The sequence below is a fragment of the Vulpes vulpes genome, chromosome 14 (genome assembly GCF_048418805.1).
Source record: "Vulpes vulpes isolate BD-2025 chromosome 14, VulVul3, whole genome shotgun sequence".
In the NCBI taxonomy this organism is placed as follows: Eukaryota; Metazoa; Chordata; class Mammalia; order Carnivora; family Canidae; genus Vulpes; species Vulpes vulpes.
The window spans coordinates 22,419,274-22,441,496 of record NC_132793.1 but is presented as its reverse complement, the minus strand read 5'-3'; the positions used below and the strand labels follow the sequence as shown (position 1 = coordinate 22,441,496).

The following is a 22,223-nucleotide window of genomic DNA, read 5'->3' as shown; positions in this document are numbered from 1 at the left end:
TGCCAGGGCCAGATTAATCTTCCCTAAATTCATACTTGGATTATTGATTCAGCCACTTCCTCACTGGGTATGCCTGGCAAGCATCTTCTCCTCACTGGCCCTCAGTTTCTTTGCTTGTGAAAATAAAGGAATCGGACCATAAGATGGTGAATACCTAGCACACTTACTGCCTCCTCCCATTCCAACATTCAAGGTAGGCATTACTAGTTGATTATAGCCTTCTTTGTGGCTGACTTCAGATGTGGCCTCAAGATCTATCAGTTGATCAGTATGGACACACAAGGTCCATTAAGTATCCTTAATAGTTTCTCCTGTATTGTAGATATTGGGAAAATTGAGGTTCAGAGACGTCTCAGGGGCTGCATATATTTCTTAAGGGCTCCATCTGTTCATCCCATACCATGAGTGAGATGGGAGGAAAGGGTGAGCTGACTGGAGGTCCTTCAGACTCTCCAGCCCTGCCACTGTACCAACCACTGAGCACCTTGTCCCTCCAGAATGGGCACTGCTGGCCTCTGACGCCCACCTTTGCCTGGCTAGGTACGGGAGGCAGATCTGAGCGACCAGTATGAGGCAGCCTGCGAGTCTGCCTGCAGCGAAGCGGAATCTGCAGCTGCGGAGGCACTGGACTTGCCGCTGCCCAGCTACTTCCGCTCCCGCAGCCACAGCTACCTGCGGGCCATCCAGGCGGGCTGCTCGCAAGAGGAGGACAGTGTCTCCCTGCAGTCCCTCTCCCCCCCGCCCAGCACTGGCAGCCTCAGCAACAGTCGCACGCTTCCAAGTGAGTACTGAGATTGGGGGGGGTGGTATTTTTGTTTTTCACAAGGGGCCCCCAGGGACCATTCCTGGTGGATCAGATGCGGGGAATGCTGGGGAAGAATTCATGGTGGGCTAGCCAGGTTTGGAAGGATAGTTAGGAGCAAAAGCAGGAGGCCTTGAAACTGAACTTCCCACTAACTGGCAGATTAGAGCTCAAATGAGGGTCACAGAGGCAGATGTCATCACTGGCAGAAGGTTGAAGGGGTCAGAGAGGCCTGTGGCTTTGAGATACTTGGTTGCCTCTGACTCTCCTGACCCTGGTTCAGAGCAGCCATCTCCTGGTGAACAGGGTTTACTGAAGCCCTCCCTCCCTGTTTAGATTAGTTCAAGTAAGTCAACCTATGGTGAGGGTTAGAACCTGCCTGCCGAGAAGAGATGGTATCTGCACTGAGACTTCTCAGCAGGGTGGGTTTGCAGGTTTCTCTCATATCCACAGAGACAACCTGTCCTTCATGCTACTTGTTCTAAGTCCTCTGGTGACAGTCTGTGCAAGATCAGAGCAAAAGGGAACGCTGTGTCACAGAGCAAGCCATGAAAACCAAGGCCAGGGAACATCCTAGATAATTTCTGGTTTAATAGAGAAAGCTTCGATCTTACTCCGGCCAGCTAGTTTTCCTCCTGGAGTCTCAGTTTCCTCACCTGTAAACTGAGGCCTAAGACAGACCCCAGAGTTCCTGGGGAGACAAAATAAGTTACTGTGTGTAGGGGATGTTCAGGCAGGGCCTTACATGTGGTGGGATCTGTTATTGTTGGTTCTCAGATTTGACTCTGACTTTCCTGGCAATCAAAAGCAATTGGGATTGGATTGTTGTAGGAAAATAGACATGTTTCCAGTGCTCAATTGGTTTTCAATGTAAATAAATGAACTTGAATCCTTTGCATATTCTATACACAGGAAATTAATTTATTGAAGGAACTTGTCTTTGCAGGGGGCAGAGCAAGAAATGACTTTCACTATTGCCTTTCAAACCCTGGGTAATATCTGGGCAGATCCCTGAGCTTTTTCCAGTCACTTTTAGACGTTAAGGAATAGCTTCATTTTCAGGTATTAAGAGTCCAGTCTGGCCTCACTGCAAAGCTTCAGCCTTATCAACCTCAAATCTCATGCTTCTGCAGGTAGGGACTGACTCATACTATGAAGCCCACAGTAGGGAGCTGGGCGTGGTGGTCATTGTTGTCTCTGTTCCTTGTTCACTAGTGGCTGTTTCTGGTCCCTTTGGGGGGCAGGGGAAGGTAGCCCGGACAGGTGTTATCTGGTGTCAGGACTTTCTGTATGACAGATGCCATATAGTGGATCCTTCTGCTAAGTGGTGCTTTTGAAGTTTCTTCTGTTCTGCGGGACCCTTGGAGTGCCTCCTTCCCTGGCTGGGGCAGTCCCCCCGACCCCAGCCCACTGCTTCTTATTTCCCCCCACAGCATCTCCATCTGGTCTCTCTCCTGACCCTAACCCTAATCCTAACCCTAACCCTCAACTTCTCTTCGCTAGGGGACCTGGCCCTGCCACGCAGGCATCTTGGGCAAAATCCTCTGATGACAACTCCAGCCCCACTATCTTCCTTGACTCCCACTCTATCTGTGTGAAAAGGAGGCCTTGCCATGTGGAATTCTGAAAGTATGGGCTTGTCTTCTACGGCCTTTCTTCTAGCCCTGCAGTCATGGGTAACCCTGCCAGTCCTTCTGCTTTAGAGGTCTCCTAGCGATGCTGAGGCCTGGTTCTAGGGCTTCCAAATCCTAGCTGGGATCCCTGCTAGGCTCTCCCAGCTACCTACAGTTCTCTAGGAGCCTCAGGTAAAGGGTCAGATTCCCGGTATCATCAGGCCCATGGTCAGTTCTCTAAGCTTGAGGTGGGTCTGGGGGGATATACAGCACGCCCACAATTTTCTTCATTCTGTAATCTTCCCCAAACCCAATTCCTCATGAATAGACTAAGGATGGGACATGGGCTACATATCCCAGAACTGCTTGGGCTCCTTATTGATCAGCTGTTGCCACAATAGTGCTACATGACAAAAAAAAACACAAAATTAGCGTAATACAACAATTAACACTTATTTCTTGCTCCCAAATTTGTGGGTCAGCTGGAACAGTTCTGTCCCATACCTCTCTCATCCTCCTAGAACTAAGGATCCTTCTGGGATCAGTGACCCAACCAGGGCATATTCTCATGATGATGGCAGAAGCACAAGAGAGCCAACCTAGTTATACAAGCACATTTCAAGTCTCCTACTTCCATACTCTCTGCTAAAATTCTGTTGGCTGGAGGAAATCATATGACTGGGCTCAAAGACGGGATGGAGAGGTACCCTCCTAACTTGTGTAAGAAACTGTATTTTTATGGCAATGGTGTGGGTACAAGGAGGGGTAAAAAATTATAGGGTCAGTAACTGAATCTACTGTGGTCCACTCTATTGGCCGCATTTATTCATGTTCCTCTCATATAGAAAATACACTTCTCCAGGGTACCTGCGTGGCTCAATTCATTAAGCATTTAACTCTTGGTCTTAGCTCAGGTTGTGATATCAGGGTTATGAGACTGAGTCCTGTGTGAGGCTTTGCACTCAGCACAGAGTCTGCTTAAGATTCTCTCCCTCCTCTTCTACCCATCCTCATGCTGGTGCATGTGCATTCTCTCTCGCTCTCTCTCAAGTAAATAAAAAGTTTAAAAAACAATCAATACACCTATCCTCAAGACCCCCAAAGTCTCATCCAGTCATAACAGCAGGAGCTCATGATTTGCGTCAGGCCTGGATGTGGCTCCTCTTGATTGAATAACCTAAAATCTAAAAAGAAAAAGAGGCCAAAAATTCAATCAACCACCCCCCACAACAGTCTATCCTGTTGGGTGATCCAGCACCTGGCTTTCAATGTAGGGGTGTAGGCCTCCAGTTATTCTCAATGTGGGGGCTTTAGTCCAAACCAAGACACTCAAAGTATGTAGCAATATCTCACACCTAACCAGACACGTGGGCCCAAGTGTACCTACTTTGGACATACATGTAGTTGTATATCCTTAGACCTCTGTATGACATGAAAAGTTATAAAAATACATGTACACTGATATTCTCACATGTGCACATTTATGCCTAATCTCTACATACACCTGCATCACAGTCACATACATGTGTGTCTCTTTCAAGACCCATGCCACCTCCACACCCAGGAGGAAATCATGCCTCTAGCAGGTTAGAGCCACCAAAAAATTTCACCCCTGACACTTCCCAGATCAGCTCTCCCTCAGATCTCCACAGGGACAACTACATACTTGCTCATCTCTCCTCCACCCTCCGATCCCTTCATGCTCAGCAGGTAAACCCACCTGCCTCACAGGGAAAATCAGGGCCACCAGATTTTCAAATCTGTGCCCAGAGCTGCAGCTGGTCCATACGGTTCCTTTGCGCAGGGTTAGAAAAGGGCACTCCCCTCAAGACACTTAATTGCCATCTGTTGAAAAATTGTCATGATGTGTAATTTTTATTTGAATAAGGTCTTTTACTGCCATCTGCCACAAATTTGTCATGATTAGTATGTAATTCAATTATGTCTATGTTGTAAACAGTACCCGCCTTATATGTGGCATCTTTAATCAGTATAAAATTTGCACATCCGTACATGGCAATTCTGCCCACAATCACCTCCCTCCATATAGACCCACACCGACACCAACACACAGACCCACCCTATTTCAGCCACTATTTGCCCACAAGGATCACCCCTGCTCAGAAGGTGGCCTCCTCTCCTCTGCTCTGTCTCCAGGAAGTGAGAAAGAAGTCCAGGCCCCTTGTAGACACACTCGCCTAGGGCTGTTCTGAGCACCACCACCACCCCATTGCTGAGGGGCATCAGAGCTCTTAGTCCCTTTCACATGGGCACGGGATGTACTCTGGCAGGCAGGTAGGTGGATGTGGGCGAGGAGTGGTTACTGAACCAGTGAGAGCCTGGAAGGGGAGCCCTCCCCCCCCCCAGGAGCAGCTGTGGGCTGAGCATAGAGCTGCCCACCCACCCACTTCGAGCTCACCAGCTTCCCTGCTGCCAGTCTCGCTGCCACCACTCCTCTCTCTCCCTCCCCCTTTCTGACCCAGATTCCACATTCCAGAAATAGCTCTGGCAGGTGACTGGCAGGCAGGGTCCGCTCCAGCTAGGGTGGTGGGGGAAGCAGCAGCCTGGCTCTATATATGTGCCCCTCCCAGCCAAAGGACCCAGCCAGAAGGGGCCACAGGGGTGCCATCACCCCACAGTCAGCCCCACCCTACCTCCTCTCACCCTCTGGGAAAGAAAAGAAGAAAGAACAAAGAAGACTGCCTCCCACTCCCTCCCCTCTCTTCCTTGCCCAGCTCCCATTAGCACTCATTCTCCTCTCCTGCCTCCCTTTCTCCCAGCTTCCCCTGCCCTCCTTCCCACCAGCTTCCCCTGCCCACCTTCTCCGCCTTCACTTTGTGGCCCCTAACCCTGTTCCCCCCTACATGCCCCCCCACTTCCTCCCCTCCCCGTTTCTGCACATCCTCCCTCCCTAGCCTCCCCTTCTGTGTCTCTCCCACACCCTCTGAACCATAAGGGAGGCTATGGCCTCACCCAGGGGCCCTGGGTGGCACTCCCCCACCCCTGCCCCGCAGTTCCTGCCAGCTGTGCCCTCTGCATCAGCACATGTTTCCATGTGTGTGTGTTTACACATGCATATACACACACACCAGGTTACACACACTTGGGCACACTCCCTGTGCCAGTGCTTGAAGCTCTAGGCTAAGTGAGGATAGATTCCCTGCTTGGGATACACCCTTGTTCCTTGCTCAGGAGCCCTGAGATCTCGTTTCCTCTCTCCTGTCTCACTCCGGGTGGGTTCCGCCCCTACCTATGCCTCACATTCTCCATCAGTGTTGTGCAGCTTGAATTTGGAGACCCCCTTCCCTGTCCAAATACCTCCTGTCCAAGTCACCCTCTGAATATTTGTTCTCTGCACTCTCCCTCACAATGTTCCCAGTTTCTCCTCTGATACACTCCCTCCTCCACAAAGGAAGGGAGGCTGACAAAATTCTAATAAGCAGTCAACCCATCGGTCAGCCTTGTCCCCCCCAAAACCCTCCCCCAGGCCTAGCCTTCCACAATCTCTGATTATTACCCTACAGCTCCTGTCATATCGAACACTTCAGTTACCAGAGTGTCAGGACTGAGAGGAACCTCAAAGACCATCATGTCCAGAAATTGCAAATAGACTTCACTCCTATGTCATTTCTGATCCCTGCAGCCCAGGACTGAGACTTAGTTAAGTAGAGAAGTGGGCCACCATTGACTGGTGATATCAGCATGGTCACAATATTTACACATATCTGACATTCCTGAGTTAACCCAGTTTAACCTTTTGTACATATGCATATACTCTTGTACAGAACTCTTTCAAAGAAACTACAGCCTAGAGAAGGTGAGTGTCAGGTCAAGGTCACCCAGTTAGTAGGTCAAGTTGCTGTTTCCCATCTGGGTCTCCCTGACTCCTAAGCCTTGAGTTTCCCATTACCCCATGGGCAGGGGAGCCATCCGGAATCCTGGTAAAGAGGCGTGACATTGTTACAAGAGTTTTAGGGAGAATTATGTGGCAAGCTGGCCAGGATGGATTGGAGATCCAGGCAAAGCAGTGAGGCCTGAGCAGGGGCCATAAAGTCAGAGAGTAATGAGAGGATCCAGGAGGCCTTCCTGGAGTGAGTGAAGAGGGGTCAGAATTCCCTGTTGCCGTACCTCTCTCTGCACAGAATGCACTTAGCAGAAGGCAGGCTTCCTCCAAGGGCTCTACCAAACCTTGGTCCAGAACATTCCTGGTTAATCGAGTGCCTACTGTGAGCTCAGTGCACAAATCATTACACTTCTAAATCCTGTTTTTTTGGCAGATCCATTGAGCCTTCTGGGGGAAATAGTGACTGGGCTTAAAGATTGGTGGGCAGGTTATGAAGCCAGGATTGAGTTTCTTGAACTAGAGGCATTTCTTACACCCTCAGGGGTAAAGAGGTTACTCCAAAGGAGGAGAGACAAAGATGCTTAAATGGAACCAGGGAGCTCCCACTAAGTAGTGGTTAAGAACATGAGCCTTGCAATCAGGCTGCTCTTTCACTGGATAGATGTCTATTGATCACCTACAGTGGGCCAGGCCGAGCTCACCAGGGACACAACAGTGATCAAAACAGAACACCCCCCCACCCCCCTACCCCCCCACCCCCCCCACCCCCGCTTTCATGGAAAGGACATTCTGTTGGGGTGGGGGAAGCAGACAGAATGATAAACAACACATATAAGCGAATGGTTCATTGGAAAATAGCCCAGAGCAAGGGGAAGGGTGTTTGCAGCACAAACGGGATAGGGTAGACCTGGTTGAGATACACACTTAAGCAAAGCCTTGGAGGAAGCCCTGGAGGTATGCCTCGCAGGGAGGAGTCCTGAGCCGGAGGATGCCTGGTGCCTTGGAGCAGGGTTCCGTGTGGCTGGGCCCGAGCAAGACTGAGCCTGGCTCGTCCTTAGGAGTTTCTCGAATTTTTCTAAGTCAATTTAAAGATGAATGCTACGTGAATAGCACAGGTGGAGCACCGTGACTATGAGTAGGACAGACTAAGTTAATACTTTCAAAGTGCTTAGCACCGTGGCTGGGATCAAAATGGCCCAATAATCCACATTTTCTTTTGTCGTCATATTGCTTTTATACAAAAATCGCTACAATGGTATCAGAAACACTTATTAAGATTCCCTTCGTCATTTTACGTTTATTAAAGAGATGCGCAGAGAAGGCAAGGGACGTGCCTCAATCACCCAGCAAGGCAGGGCAGGAACAGTGGGGCCTGCAAGGGAGACCTCCTGTAAGGACAGCCTGGAGAGGGGAGGCCAGGACGAAACGAGTGGGGGACTCAACAAGAGAAATGGGGACCTGGGAGGGCCGCGAGAATTGAGGCCTAATTTGACCCTGCAGTGTTGAGAAGACCAGCTCAGGTTTCTTGTCGTGACCCTCAGTTTCCCGCGGTGACAGCGAGGGGTCGCCACGGGGAACTAGTGCGAACCCGCTCCGCTCGTCCCCGCTACGGAGCATGCGTCCCTTTCCAGCTGGAACCGGTTTGGCGGGGCGGCTCGAGGGGCGGAGCCCCGGTGCTCAGGCATGCGCGTGCCGACGTGGGCGCGCGCTCCCTCTCCCGGTCAGTCGGCCTGGGCGTGGGCAGCTGAGCGCGCCGAGCGCCTGCGCACCCGGCCTAACCGCGCGCGCGCGCCGGGCCACGTGCCGAGCGGGCTGCGCGCGTCCCCGCCCGCCCCGGGAGTCCCGGGAGGCGCGCGCGCGCGGCTGACGCGGGGGGCGGGGCAGGGCGGGGCCGGCGCGGGGCTTTAACACGGAGGCCCCGCCCCTCGGGCGTACAAAACCGGAGCCTCGGGCCGGGCCGCGTGAGGGAGGAGGGTGAGTGCCCGCCGCTGGCCGCAGCTGCCGCCAGCCTCGTCCGTCACTCCGTCCGTCTGTCCGGTCCACGCCGTCGCCGCCGCCTCCTCAGCCCGGACGGCTGGGGCCCGCCCAGCGCCGCCCGGAGCAGCCGCGGCCCCGCGAGGAGACGGGCGCCGCCCCCGCCCGGCCCTGCCCCCGCCCTCCTCCCCGTCTGTCCGTCCGTTCGTCCCCCCGCCCGCTCGCGCTTCCGTCCTTCTGTCCGGCTGCCAGCCTTCGGGCTGGTCTCCCCGCTCCGTCCGCTTTGTCTCTCCCCGGCTCGCTGTCTCTTTGTCTCTGCCCTCGCGGTGCCTCAGCCCCTCCCTCGCTCCCCGATCTCGGGTCCCCCTCCAAGCGCTCCTCTCATCCCTCAGAGCCTCCTTTTCTGGGCGGCCCGGGTCCTCGGACTCCCCCTCACGGCGCCCCCACGTCTTTGGGGGCCTTGCCTTCAACACCCCCTCACTCCCTCACGTCGCCCCTCTGAGCTTCCCGCACAGCCTGTGGGGGGTCCTCCCTTCCATCTGTATCCTCAGATCCCTGTGGTCTTGCCCCTCTCTTAGCCCTCATTTCCTCGGGGTTTTCCCCCTCGGGGGCCCCCATTCGCGCTGGGACCTCGGAGATCCCTTGGGGTCTCTCTCCTCGGGACCCCCTAAAGCTCCCAGCTCCCAGACTTCACCCCTCCCTGCTTTCCTTTGGTTTGTCTCTGTGGCTGTCGCTCCTTGTTCTCTCTCAGGCCTCCGTGCCCCCCCCCCCCCCCCCGCCTCTGGGGGTCGGGCTCCCCTGCTTTGCTCTCCCTGCCTCAGCCCTCACATCTGCCTCAGTGGTCTCACCACTGAGTGGCTCTTGTGCTGAAGGCCCCCTTTTGAGCCTGCTCCTTTCCCCAGGGCTCTTGGCCCCCTTGCTTTCTCTGCCCCTGCCCCCTGTCTCCCCTGCTCTCTGCTCCCTTGTCTCTCCCTTTCCCCTTTTCTGTCTTTGCCGGTCTCTGGGTCTCTGACCCCCCTCCGGCCCTCATGGCTTTGTGTCTGGAGCTCTTGAAGCAATGTGAGTGGTGGGGTGTCCGGGTCTGGCCGGAGTCCGCCCGCAGGCTGGCCGCGGCGAGGCTCCATGGGGTTGGCGCTGGGGCTAGGGCTGGCGCTGGGGCAGGAGGCTCTGGACCCTCCCAACAAAGGGGCAAGGAGGGAGGGGCCAGGCCTGTCTGGCAGAGGTGGGAGTGGGGGGGCCTTCTTGCTCTGAGGCTTCTGCTTTAGTTGCTTGAGTGTGTGGAGGGTGCCACGGGCTGGATGTCCTGCCCGCTTGGTCCTGCATGGCCTGGCACTTTGTGATTGCTTGTGGGCAGGCCTGGGCTATTTTGGAGCTGGCAGGATGTGATATCACTTGGGCGTTTATTTAGACCCGGCTGGGGGTGGGGGCTGCGTTCTTGCCAACTTGAGTAATGAAATTTTGCAGGGGGGTGCGGCCGCCTAGGCAGCTGGGCTGTAGGGTGTGTGGCCAGAACTTTGCAGGCCACCAGATTGGGCAGGTGAACAAGGGACTGTGCTGCCTTGGTCTTGCTGAGACTCTCAGTCAGGATGAGGGGAAAGAGGAGTTGTTCTTAATCTGACACACTTGAGTATTTCCTTTGATGGGCTAAGAACTCTGGGCCTTCATTCTGCCAGCCTCAAGCTGTGTGAGAGCCTCAACCTCTATAAGCCTCAGTTTTTCCATTTGTAAAAAGGGGATAATTGTACTAATCTCACCAGGTTGTCATGAAGATCAAATGAAACGTCTGTAGGCATGCTTTGTGAAGTGTCACTGTGTCTTTAAACTGAGCCCACAGAGGGAAAGCAGCTTGCCCAGGGTACACAGCTAGTTGATGGCAGAGCTAGGACAGGGGTCCAGCCCCAGGACTCCTTCCAGAGTTCTTTACCCTTGGCTCCATTACCACCTGATTTTTCAGGAATACACCTGCCTTTCCACCAGGGCAGGGAGCAAGCTGTCCCTTATCTATGCCAATTCCTGGTTTCTCTTTGTTAGTTTGTAAAGATAGGCAGGTGTGCATAGCTGGATGTCTGTGCTGGGAGACAGCTGGATTTTCCATGTTCCATCCCATTGTTGTTTGAGGGTGGACCCTGCATGGCCAGTGGCACTTGGGAAAAAAGTCAGTTGGTGGCTGTGAGCCTCTGCTGCTTTTCCTGCTTCCCTGTAGAGTGGGGAAACAAAGACAAAGACAGCAGCCGGGAGAGGCTCCACACACAGTTGGAGGTCTGCTGTCAAGGAGCCTAGGATGTCCTAGAACTTCGGAGCAGGAGAAGAGATCAACTGTTGTAGCACCCTTGTCTTATGGATGAGGCCCATAGAGCCAGGGACCTACAGAGGGTAAAGCAAGGACTTGGTCTTCTTCCATGGCACTGCCTCTGAGGAGGTAGGTCACTGTCAGGCTAGTGTCACTTGCCCACTGGTGTATAATGACAATTTCCAACATCCATTTTACCTATTACTTTGGGTAATAGGTAAAATAGTGTGCTTGACACACTACATGAATGACTTGCAATTGAGGAGAGAGAGGGGCTTGGTCCTGGTTCCAGGAGATCAGGATGCTGGTCCCCACATCTTTCCCACTCTCAGGGAGGCCACCTTCTCTGGGTTTCAGCTTCCTTATCTGTAAAATGGGAATAATAATCTTTGTCCTAAAACTGATTCTGAAATCATAGAATCCCTAAAGAAATTCTGTGAGGCAGAACGCCAGGTTCTATTCCTGGCAGTGCTAAGATGCAATGTGGCTTCAGACAAGCATCCCTCTCTCTCTGTATTTTTCTCTCTGAAAAATGAGTGAGTTGGATAGCATGGCCTGTTAGGTGCTTCCAGTTCTGACATTTGAGGATTCTAAGGTAATTCAATGGCTACCTATTTGTACCTACAGCTCATCTTACCTGTTAAAAGTGTGCTTGATCACAGAACAAGGGGGAGAATGTGTGAATGCTACAGGATGTGTCCTGATCATATGCTGTGGGGTTTCACAGGAGAGAGATCCTGTCTGGGCAGAGGGTTCAGAAAAGCTTCCAGGAGGAGGTGGTGCTTTAGTTGGGCCTGTATACCAGGCATGTTCCTCCCTTTCGTGCAAACTGTTAGAGTAGAATTGGTCTCCATCACTCATTCCCTGTGTAATTTGGGCAAGTTACTTTCTTTGAACTTCAAGTTTCCTCATTGGGACTCAAGATAATCATATTTACATACAGGATTGTGGTGAAGATTAAGTGAGATTATATATTTTTTAAAAATACCTATTATACAATAGGCACTTAATAAATCTGAATTTTCATCTCCCAATAATATCTGGATCACTTTTTTCTTTGTGGGAACAAGACAGAGACCCAGCTTCTCCTCGCCCCACCCCACCCGCCAACCCCCTGGTGTTGAGGTTCAGGTAACAAGGAAAGCACCTGACTGTTCTAATAAATAATAGGAGTAATCCTCTAATCTCTCACTTGCCATATGAGCCATTGTGTAATCTGTCAGGCACTTTCCTGACCATTGTTGCTCATGGTCCTGGGAGGAAGCACTGGCATTCTATCTGCTTCACAGGTGGATGAAGAATAGGGGGCCCAGAGAGGCACAGGGACCAGCTCAGAGTCCTGCAGCATGGCAGCATCGGGGTGGGCTTGAGCCCAGACCTCTGGACTTTTCTTCGCCAGTAGCTGTGCTCTAAATTTACTGTTTCTGCCTGGTAGCCTGCCCCTCAGGCCTCCTCCTTCTCTGGGTCTGGCATCTCTTCTGCAGGGAGAGTTTGCTTGACATTTCCTCTGAGCTCATCTCAGACTTCAGGACTAGCTGGAGGCTGGGAAGAGACTGAGTCACATCTTCCCTGGCTTTCTCATCCTGAGCAGCAACCAGACACACCCAGAGGGCCAGAGACCAGCTTGTTGGAGGCAACAGCATGGCAGGCTCCTCTCCCAAAAGCTCAGATTGGCTCAGAAGTGTCTCTTCCTGGACTTCTAGGGAAGGGCTGCAGTGGTGGCTCCCTGGGGATTTGGGAGCATGAGCAACCCTGAACAGCTGTTGCCTGGCCCTTCCCACTCTAAGCCATAATTTGTGCTGTACCCTTCCCCTTTGTACCCTCTCTTCCCTTTGAGACCCACATTGTCAAATGCTGCCACCTCCTCCAGGAAGTCTCTGATTGCTGCTCTAGAGTCAAACAGACTATGAATTCTGTCCCAGGCCCACACTTGATGAAAAGTGGTCACGCACTTCAGTTTCCTAATGTATATAAGATGTAGGTTCCTTATCTTTATAAAGTTTAAGTTCCTAGGCTCCATCCCAGAGAGTCTCCTTTGGCAGGTCTGGGGCAGGAATCAACTTTACAAGTTCAGCCCTCTGGAGGAGTCCAAAACCAAGAACCTGGGGGGTGCACTCTGGGAAAAGCTGAACTGAGAGTTTCCTGGGATTGTTTCCCAGCTTGGCTTGTCCCCACTGCATGATCTTGGATTGATCAACTTTCTGCAACTCAATTTTATTCTGACCTATTGGGATGGAAATCCCTTCCTCACAGGTTGCCATGAGGATGAGAACTCATGTAGTGAAGGTCCCTTGAGAAATGGGAACCTTTATGCTACACTGCCATTTACCAGGTGTCAGGGGTTGTGCTAAGTGGTTTATGGCATTATCTCACTGTATTATTGCAGCAACCCCGTGACGCAGATACCAATACTTTCCTCATTTCACACATGAGGAATCTGGCTCCTCCTCATCTTTGTTTTGGGCAGGATTGGTTGTTTCCAGAAGCAAGTTACCCTTTCCTTGCTTAGCCCTGGCAATAGACACTGTCAGACCTGGCCAGGGTAGGGCTGTGGAATTGAACACCTGGGCAGGAATGCAATCCAGTTGTCAACAGGAATTTAATGAGGTTGATGAGGTATGCAGTCTGAGTGCCTCTCAGATTGCCGGGTTTCCCTCAGCCTGTGTTGAGTCCTAGTTCCTCACTCACCCACTCGTCAAGACTACCTTAAAAGCAAATAATATTTGTATTCTACAGCTAAAAGATGATTGTTTCCTGTTTCACAGTGAGGAAGCAGGCCCAGGTAAGGGGAAGGACAGGTACGTGCCTAGGATCCCAAAGACCATGCCACAGCCGGGCAAGAATCATAGCCCTGCCTGCCTACCTGGGTCTCCATTTCTCTGTATCACTGGCCTGGGACACCCAGCGGAGAGTAGGAAGAGCAAAGTGTGATTTGGTCAGTGAAGTTTCATCATGGGACAGAAGAAATGGTCCCAAGTGTTTGGAGCTAGACTTGGCTCAGCCGGGAGCCAGTTGGGCTTGGAAAGCACTTTCTGAAGCCTGCCCCCCAGCTGTGGGCCAAGCTCTGAGAGGATGGGAAAGAACAGATGAGGCCTCTGCCCCTGGCAACTTATGGTCTAACAAGGGAGACAAGGCCTACAATTATGAGAGACTGTGTGACAGTCTGTAATTAAGCGTCTGCTGAGGAAAAGCATTGTTTGAGAAGGAAGAAGTGAGTGTGTGCCAGAGGAAACAAGAGCCCTCTTGAAGGGGGCTGGATTTGCAGAGACAGAGGGTGAGGCTGACATTCTAGGGAATGGTTTGTGCAAAGGCAGATGCGGAGGCTGGAAGGTAAGCATGTATTTAGGGAAACAGTGAGTAGATTAGTTTTGCTGATGCATCAGTGCTCTGGATGGAAAATCTGGGAGGGGCCAGGAAGTTGTGGGCAACATTGGATTCATATCAGCTGAGAAGCAGAGGCTTTGGGGGGCTATGGAAGGTTTTAGAATGGGTGGCACAACTGGAGGATATTTTTTTCTAAGAAGGTGTATCAGGCTGGGTGAATTGGAATGAATGAAAATGGACAGGAGAAACTTCACAAGCATTCAGATGAAAGAAGAGGGTGAGGTTTGGGTGGAGCCCATGGGGTGGGAAAGGACAGTTGGGGTAGCCGAGGGTGTTGTGCTCCTTCAGGAGAGCCCATTCAGGGGCTTGATGGGCCAGAGGGAAAGATGTTGAATGTTACTACTTTGGAGGAGGAAATACAGTCTAAGAAAATTGCTTGCACACCTGCTCTATGCCAGGCTCTGTGCCAGGGCCTCCACGGATGCTGTCAGAAATCCTTACACCAAGCCAGAGGCAAATGGACTTACTATCCCCCTTTTACAGATAAGGAAAATGTGGCTTAGACCCAGGGCTGACTGCAAATCCTGACTCTACCCACAGTTCAGCTCTGCTTCTTGGAAACTCTCTCACTATTAGGATCCTAGGAATCTGAGCCTTCTTGCCCCTTGAATTGGGGGCATGCAGATACATCCCTTGAAGCCTACACGCCCTTACTTTCCGAAGATCTGGAAAGTCAGGACCGGGTGCCAGTTTAGAATTCTTCAAGGTAGGAGAGTCAAGGAAGTGAGGGGCTTTCACATCATCAGTTTTATTCACCAGGCTATGAGCAGTATTCAGAGTCAGACCTCATTGTGTATAGTCCAAGTGGGCACATCCATGACTGGGTTCATTGGGATTCTCAGCTAGCTGCCACCAGAGAGGATGTTCCCTCGCCCAGCCACAGGAATCAGCCACCCACAAAGGTAGGAAGGGACTTGTCCCAAGATGCTTTTGGCACTGGAGAGCCAGGTGATGGAGCCCAGTTTCCCTTTCCCAGGTGGTAGCCAGGGATATCTACTGGGCAGAGAGAAGGGGAAGGGAACTGGTGCTTACTGAGAGGCTTCCATGGGAGGCAGCAAGGGCTGGTCCCAGGGTACATCTCAGAAATTGATGGCTTTAAAAAAAAAAAAAAAAAAAGACAGAAATTGATGGCTTGGCAAATCATTCTCCTTTATATGTCCCCTTGGGCTGGGCCTTGGGTCATGAAGCAGAGCAACCGAGTGGTAGGCACAGCCTCTGAGCTCTGTTCAACCATCCCTCTCCTTACATCCAGTAAACACCCCCAGGATCCATATGCCAGTCTACTTCGGCAGATGTTCTCTGACCCCAATGTGTGCAAGATATGATTGTAACTGCACCCATCTTTTTCATACCAAAATCTAGACAAAGGTTTTAATGAGGGATTTTTGTGCTCTTTTCAAACAGACAGCCTGAGAAAATACCATTCAGACATTATAACAGTGGACTAGAGTGGCCTGTTACTGTCCCTTTCAAGTGTAGTAAGGCTTGAATAACGCTTTGCCATTTGCCCCATGCTTTCACATAAATTTGACCATTCAGACGTATATTCATTTTTTTAATTCTTTTTTTTAAGATTTTATGTATTCATGAGAGACACAGAGAAAGAGGCAGAGACATAGGCAGAGGGAGAAGCAGGCTCCCTATGGGGAGCCTGATGTGGGACTCAATCCTGGGACCCAGGGATCACAACCCAAGCCAAAGGCAGATGCTGAATCACCAAGCCACCCAGGGGCCCCTATATATTCATTTTTTTAAAATATTGTTTTCAGCACATTGGTTCTGAATCCTCAGTATTTGCTTAGCCTGTTTTTGATTTGCAAAGCACTTTCATCCACCTTATCTTATTAGATCTTATACAACTCTGGGAAGTCATTACTATGCTTGTCGTCCTGATTTTCTTTTCTTTTTTTTTTTTTTTATGATAGTCACACACACAGACAGAGAGGCAGAGACACACACACAGAGAGAGGCAGAGACACAGGCAGAGGGAGAAGCAGGCTCCATGCACCGGGAGCCCGACGTGGGATTCGATCCCAGGTCTCCAGGATCGCGCCCTGGGCCAAAGGCAGGCGCCAAACCACTGCGCCACCCAGGGATCCCTCTTTTTTTTTTTAATTGGAGTTCAATTTGCCAACATATAGCCTAACACCCAATGCTCATCCCGCCAAGTGCCCCCCTCAGTGCCCATCACCCAGTCACCCCAACCTCCCACCCACTTCCCCTTCCACTACCCCTTGTTCATTTCCCAGAGTTAAGTGTCTCTCATGTTTTGTCACCCTCACTGATATTTTCACTCATTTTATCTCCTTTCCCTTTATTCCCTTTCACTAATTTTTATATTCCCCAAATGAATGAGACCATATAACGTTTGTCCTTTTCCGATTGACTTATTTCACTCAGCGTAATACCCTCCAGGTCCCTCCACCTCAAAGCAAATAGTAGGTATTTGTCATTTCTAATGGCTGAGTAATATTCCATTGTATACATATACCACATCTTCTTTATCCATTCATCTTTTGATGGACACCGAGGCTCCTTCCAGAGTTTGACTATTATGGACATCATCCTCATATTCCAGAAAGTGACTTGAGCAAGGTCACTCTGGAATTCACTGGCTGAGCTACTTGTTTATTCAACAAATACTGAAGTGCCTGCTGAGTGCCAGGCAATGAGCTGGCACTGGCACTACAGTTCAAGCAGAGCAGTCTTAGAGACTTACCTCCCAAAGTTCACAGTATCATTAAGGTATAGCCAGGATCTACCGCAGCACTCCTGACTTGCACACTGGGCTCTGTCCACTGCAGAGCCCTGTAGTTTGGGCCTGTGGCTTAGATCTAGACTGTTGTAGCTTGTGAGCCCTCAGCTTAGAGCGTCATGGTAAAGCAAGTCCAGGCAACAAGTCTCTGCAAACTGAACTTCAAAAGTGACAAAAGAGGTCTTCAGTAATGATTTAATCATTATCAAAGTGAAGTAAAGGCATCTCAAGAAAAGGCCCTCTGCTCCTTCAGCAGTGTGTTGGGGAGGGGGGTGGGAGGGAAGTCACCTGAGGGCTGCTATACTTAGATCCTGGCCTGATTTTTCTCTAGCCTCCAAATATTTGTTTACACTCTGCCCAGGTGTGGAGCCCTGTGGCCATGTGCTGAGCTGGGGACCCTCTCTTTCCTCCAGTACTAAATGAGATGACATAAAGGCAGATCCTCAGATTTCTGGCCTACCCCCTCTCAGGTCCCATGAGTGGGAACCAAGTGTAAGAGAGGTAGGGACTTGCCAGGATCTCATATTAAGAGAAACAATCCTTCCTCTTTCCCTGTCTTACCAGCCTGGCAAAATTCCCCCACTGCCCCCTGTAGGAACTCTTAACTGAATCTGTTCCACATTCAAAGCCCTCTTCAAATCCTGCCTATGCCTTAAGGCCAGGTTTTTCCCAAGTCTTCTCTGACATTTTCTCCCCTGCCCAGAGCCCTGGAGTGTCCAGGCTGCCTCCATCTACTCTCAGAGGCTGGCCACCTGTTCTACAAGGGTAGACCAGCAGCTTTTGAGGAAACTTCAAACTCCAGATGCCTGGGCCCTGTCCCAGGGACTTTGATCCCTGAGACATAGAGAATGCTTTCTCCGGGAGCATTTTGCTGGAGTTATTTTTATGTGTAGAAATTACATTTCTATTGAAGCAGTGCATGTATGTGGTTAAACGTTTCAAACTTTGTAGAAAAAATGCCCAGTGAAAAATTTAACTCTCCCACCCTCCACTCCTAGATAATCACTATGAACAGTCTTGATGTTTCCTTCCAGAAATACTCTTCATATGTAGGCAGCTATGTCAATAACATCACCTTTTATTACACAAACAGTGGCATATTCTCTACCTACAGCCTACCATTCTGTACTTTGTCTTCTTTACAAGTCTGTCTCTGTTGACGCAGACAGGTCCATGGCCTCCTTTTCCATGACTGTGTGACAGTCCCATGACGGATGGACCACCAGTTGTCATCCAGCTCTCTCCTGGAGGGCATTTAGGTTGTTTCCAGTCTTGCTGCTGTGAGCAGTGCCACAGCAAGCACCTTCCCCCCACCTGTGTGTATGTGGGTGTGCCTGTGGAGCTGTGGGAGCCATTCCTGCAAGTGAAATTGTTGTTACAGAGAGTCTGTGCACCTAAAATTTTGTTAGGTATTTTGAATTGCCTTCTTTTGCATCCCGAAAGTGTGTATTTTTTTAAAAAGCACCCTGCATCCCCTGGATTCAAATTCATTTCCTTGGTTAAGAACCAGACTATTCTAATTCAGCCCAGATGGGAAGGGGGTTGGCCAGTGTTACTCAGCAGTCCTCAGCCAGTGAGGTATTTCCAGAGTATGGTGCAGATGAGGGGAAGTAAGGAATGAAGGGAAGAAATGGGATAGCAGGGTAATGAGTGGGGCCAGAATTGGGCGGAGGGGACTCTGTTACAGGTCCTGGGGACCTGTTGATGACTTGGTCCCCAGGGAGAGGCATCCCCCCCTCCCATGCTGTGTCCTCCTTCCTGCATTTCTCTGGCTTGGGCTGCATCTGCTTGGCAGCAGCTGGGCCAGTGAACTCCTTCATTCAGCAAATATTTACTGAGCTCCTGCATCCCAGGGCAGGCTGGGCCACTATGTCCCTGCCCTTCCTCGAGCCTCATTTTTTTTCATCTGAAAAGTGGAGAGGTTCATCCATGCATTTCTTATATCACCAGGCTAGTGGGAAGATTTGGTAAACCAGCCAATGGGGAACCCCCATAATATAGATTATATGGTTTTAGCTAGACACTATGCCAGGTACCCTGGAGGGGTTTTTTTCTTTTTCTTTTTCTTTTTTTTTTTTTTAAGGTTTTATTTATTCATGAGAGAGAGAGAGAGAGGCAGAGACCTAGGCAGAGGGAGAAGTGGGTGCCAGACTTGAACCTAACACTCCGGGATCACGACCTGAGCCAAAGGTAGATGATCAACCATTGAGCCACCCAAGCATCCCACCCTGGAGTTTGAGTCTGATCTTTGGACCAGTCCTGGGTGGGCTACCTCCAGTCTTAGCAGATGGCCTGGTCTGCGCTCTGATTAGGAATTTGGTGGCATCCGTTGGTGGGTGTCTCCACTTGCTGTGCCAGGACAGAGTCAGACTCATGCCTAGGATGCATTTGCTTTGCCCTAGGATGCTGGAACTCCAGGGCCCGCTCAGGGTCAAGGTGATTAGATGACAGGTGAGGAAGAGGTAGTTAGGGAGGCCAGGAAGGTCCCCACACTGAGGCTACTTTTGTTTCCTCCTCCAAGTTAATGGGAAGGCCCTTTGGGGTCCCCCACAGGGCATTTCTGCAGCTCCCTTTCAGCTTTCAGCGGTGGTAGGGATGAGGAAGAGGAAGTTCTATCATTTTTCTAGTTCAAAATTACTAGTTTAAAATCATTAGCCTAGTTCCTCCTTCCCATTTTATCAATGGAAAACTGAGGGCTTCCTCCTAGGTGAGCAGGCGGCCTTACCGGGATTGGAAGCCAGGTGTTCAGCCCTCCTAAGCCTTACCTCTCACTAGGTTTCCCACATCGTGGCAGTCTTCAGTTTCACTTTGGGGTTAAAAACCAAAGTGAAAGAGAAAGGCAAAGCAGGAAGCAGCTGCTTCAGCCCCAGCCCAGGCTGGGATTGGCCCTGAGGGACCCAGGCCGAGCTGGCCTCACATCAGGGGGCAGGCCTCTTCTCCCTCTTGCTCCGGAGGCCTGGCAGGGGCGGGGGCCCAGTAGGGCCCCGCGGGGGAGGCGCCAGGCTACAGACAGGGGTGGTGTTTTGGCCTGCCGCTGTCTGGGAGACGGCCAGTCGGACAGGTTCCCTGGTGAAAGTCAGCCTCACCGGGGTGTGGCCCCAGGTGAGAAGCCACTGCCTTTTAAACCTCTGTCCTTCCGGGCCAGGGCTGAGCTGGGCCTCTGCTGGCCTGGGAAAGATATCCTCGCTTCCCCAAACCAGCTTTCACAGAACAGTTCCACTCTCCCTGAAGGTAAGAGCTAGGGCCCTGTCTCCACTGGCAAGACCTCTAAACCTTCGGTCACTGTAGGGTGGGCACTTACCTCAACTCCTGGCGGTTTCTTAAGGACCCAGGTGGCCTGAAAGCCTTAATGCCCTTTGTTCTGGTCCCAGTCCCAAGAAGTTGTACAGGAGTTGGAGGAGAAGGAGTCACAGCTTCTTCCCGAGTTTTTAGGTGGCCCCAACAAGATCCTCTCCAGCTCTGGGCTCCAGAGTCCCCATTTGTTTCTTGGCAGGAGAAGATCCTTCTAGCTCTGCTGTTCTGTTGAATCAGTTTTGGTCCCTTGGAAGATAGCGAGGATCTTAACACCTGATTTGGTTGGTCTGTGTATTTCAAAGATTAGCTGTTATCTAACTAGTGGGGGTCTTAAGTTCCTGTTTCTCTGTGCTTTTTCTAAGAAAATTCTCAGACTTGCCAAAGTAGATACAGTATCATTTTTTTTTTGCTTCAACAAATTCAATTTCTGTGTACCTCTCTTGTCTGCACAATCACACGGTCCCCAGACACAGTCATTTTGGCTCAAGACTGCTCGCTAAGGGCACACACTGAGCCCAGGGTGGGTAATCGATCAGATGGTCCTTGGTAAATGACTGAATCAATGATCCGCACCTGGCCTTGCTGCTCTTGTGGAATGCAGAAAGCTGGCATTTATAGCCTAACTGTAAGGCTGAGGCAGGCACTGGGTGAGCAGGGAGGAATGCCCACACCTTAGAGATCTCGCAGACCTATAGTCAAGAGCTTGGCTCTAGTGACAAACTGTTGGGGTTTAGTCCTTGGCCACCACCAAGAGCTGTGAGACCTTGGGCAAGTTCCTTAACCTCTCTAGGCCTCAGTTTCTTCACTTGCAAAATAGAGATGATAACATTACCTGAAATCAGCATTAGCATGAAGACCAGAGCAAAGTGTGTATAACGCACTGAACACAGTCTGTAGTACAGAGGAACTGTTAAAAAATGGGAGCTGTTGCTGCTATTGGTATCCAAGGGAGAGAGAAGACTTGAAATAACTGAAGACTATCCATGTCCCATGCCTGGAAAGATGGAAGTGGACTGGTTGGGGTGTTTGGAGGGACATCAAGTTATTGTTTGTCAAGTGCAGGGCTATGATGGGGACTCTGGAGTGAACCAAGGTAGGCTTTAGAGGAGAGATGACCGTCAAAACCTCAAAAGCTGGAAAGGACCCCGGTAGATGGAGATTTTGAGGGGAAGACACCCCTAGGGTATGGGCACGCCCAGGGAAGGGGAGAGGAAGGCACTGTGGGTCAGGGAGGGATGGCAGGGCTTGGCTGCCCAGGGGCCAGGAGAGCCAAGATCAAGCAAGAATGCTTGTTGAGGGCCATTAGAGTCCATCAGCACTCAGGGCCAGGCATTCAGAGCCAGGGTTTGTCTCTGAAGGGTCATCACTCCTTGAGTGGGTTTCCTGCTGGGGCACATTACTGAGTGTGCTGTGAATATATTTGTGAATTCCACCCTCTCCTGGAACTTCCTTGCATAGTATTGCTCTGCACAGGGGAGTGGTGGTAGCCATCTGGACCTGCCTGCCTGCCTGCCTAGGGATGGTTGTGAGCCAGGGTGGGGTAGGAGGAGCAGGGTTTGTCTGACAGCACCTTTAAAAGCCAACTCGCTCTGCTCCTGCTGCCCTGTAGTTTCCTCAAAGCAATTTCCTCAAAGCAGGGGCAGTAGGGAGTAGGGTTTGGGTTCATCCCAGTCTGCCCCAACCTCCAAACAGCCACCACTTCTCTTTCCAAATGGCCAACCATTCCTGTGCTCAGAGTGCCAGTGCCAAGCCAGGGCAGGGGAGGGAACAAGACAGACTTGGTCTCTTTCCTCAGGGAGCTTCCATCAACTGGAAGTCCCCATGCCAGCAGGTGATGAATATGTGAGATACTGCCTGCTGGTGCTGAGAACTCTGAAGGAACAGGCTGAGGGGGACCTATTCTGAGAGGATGGGGAGGGCATGTCAGGGATGGTGAGGTGGCCAGTGGGCAGGAGGCCGTCAGGGGGCAGGCCACGAACAGCAGGGATCAGGACCCCTGGGTGAAAAATGTTTAGCATATTGAGGGAACCAGAAGAGGTTCTGTTCAGTCTGGAGTGGTCTGCAAGGTCAGGCGGGGCTTCATCATCTCAGTGACCTTGTTTCCTCTGAAGCAAAAAAACTTTGCCCTGAAGGAGCCAGAGGTGTCGGTGTATTAAAAGGTGTTTTGGGTTTTAAAATTAACATCAGAACTCCCAAATACTTCTGATTGGTTTTCATACTGATCCTAAGTCATCAAAAAAAGGCTTCATTAGCACTCCCTATTTATT

The 22,223-nt window shown here is 51.0% G+C and overlaps 1 protein-coding gene and 2 long non-coding RNA genes across 12 annotated transcripts in view; 1 reads left to right on the top strand and 2 right to left on the bottom strand.

Moving 5' to 3' along the window:
- Positions 1-22,223, bottom strand: part of LOC112928193 (uncharacterized) — a 152,177-nt gene that overhangs the window by 29,230 nt on the left and 100,724 nt on the right. The gene's annotated exons all lie outside the window — the stretch shown is intronic.
- The window catches only part of DLGAP4 (DLG associated protein 4), a 193,415-nt gene that overhangs the window by 118,354 nt on the left and 52,838 nt on the right, over positions 1-22,223 (top strand). For 6 of the 10 annotated variants that reach the window (XM_072735980.1, XM_072735978.1, XM_072735979.1 and 3 more), the window contains one exon: positions 541-781. In XM_072735980.1, the coding sequence (XP_072592081.1) occupies positions 541-781 (241 nt within the window). Of the gene's footprint in view, positions 1-540; positions 782-8,148; positions 8,234-8,361; positions 9,293-22,223 lie in introns of those variants that run through there. The other 4 variants (XM_072735985.1, XM_072735984.1, XM_026009759.2 and 1 more) reach the window with 4 other exon arrangements.
- Positions 17,711-21,725, bottom strand: LOC140595365 (uncharacterized). The gene is made up of 2 exons (XR_011996932.1): positions 19,964-21,725; positions 17,711-18,019 (listed from the first exon to the last, which is right to left on the bottom strand). It is a non-coding gene; the product is annotated as an uncharacterized lncRNA (long non-coding RNA).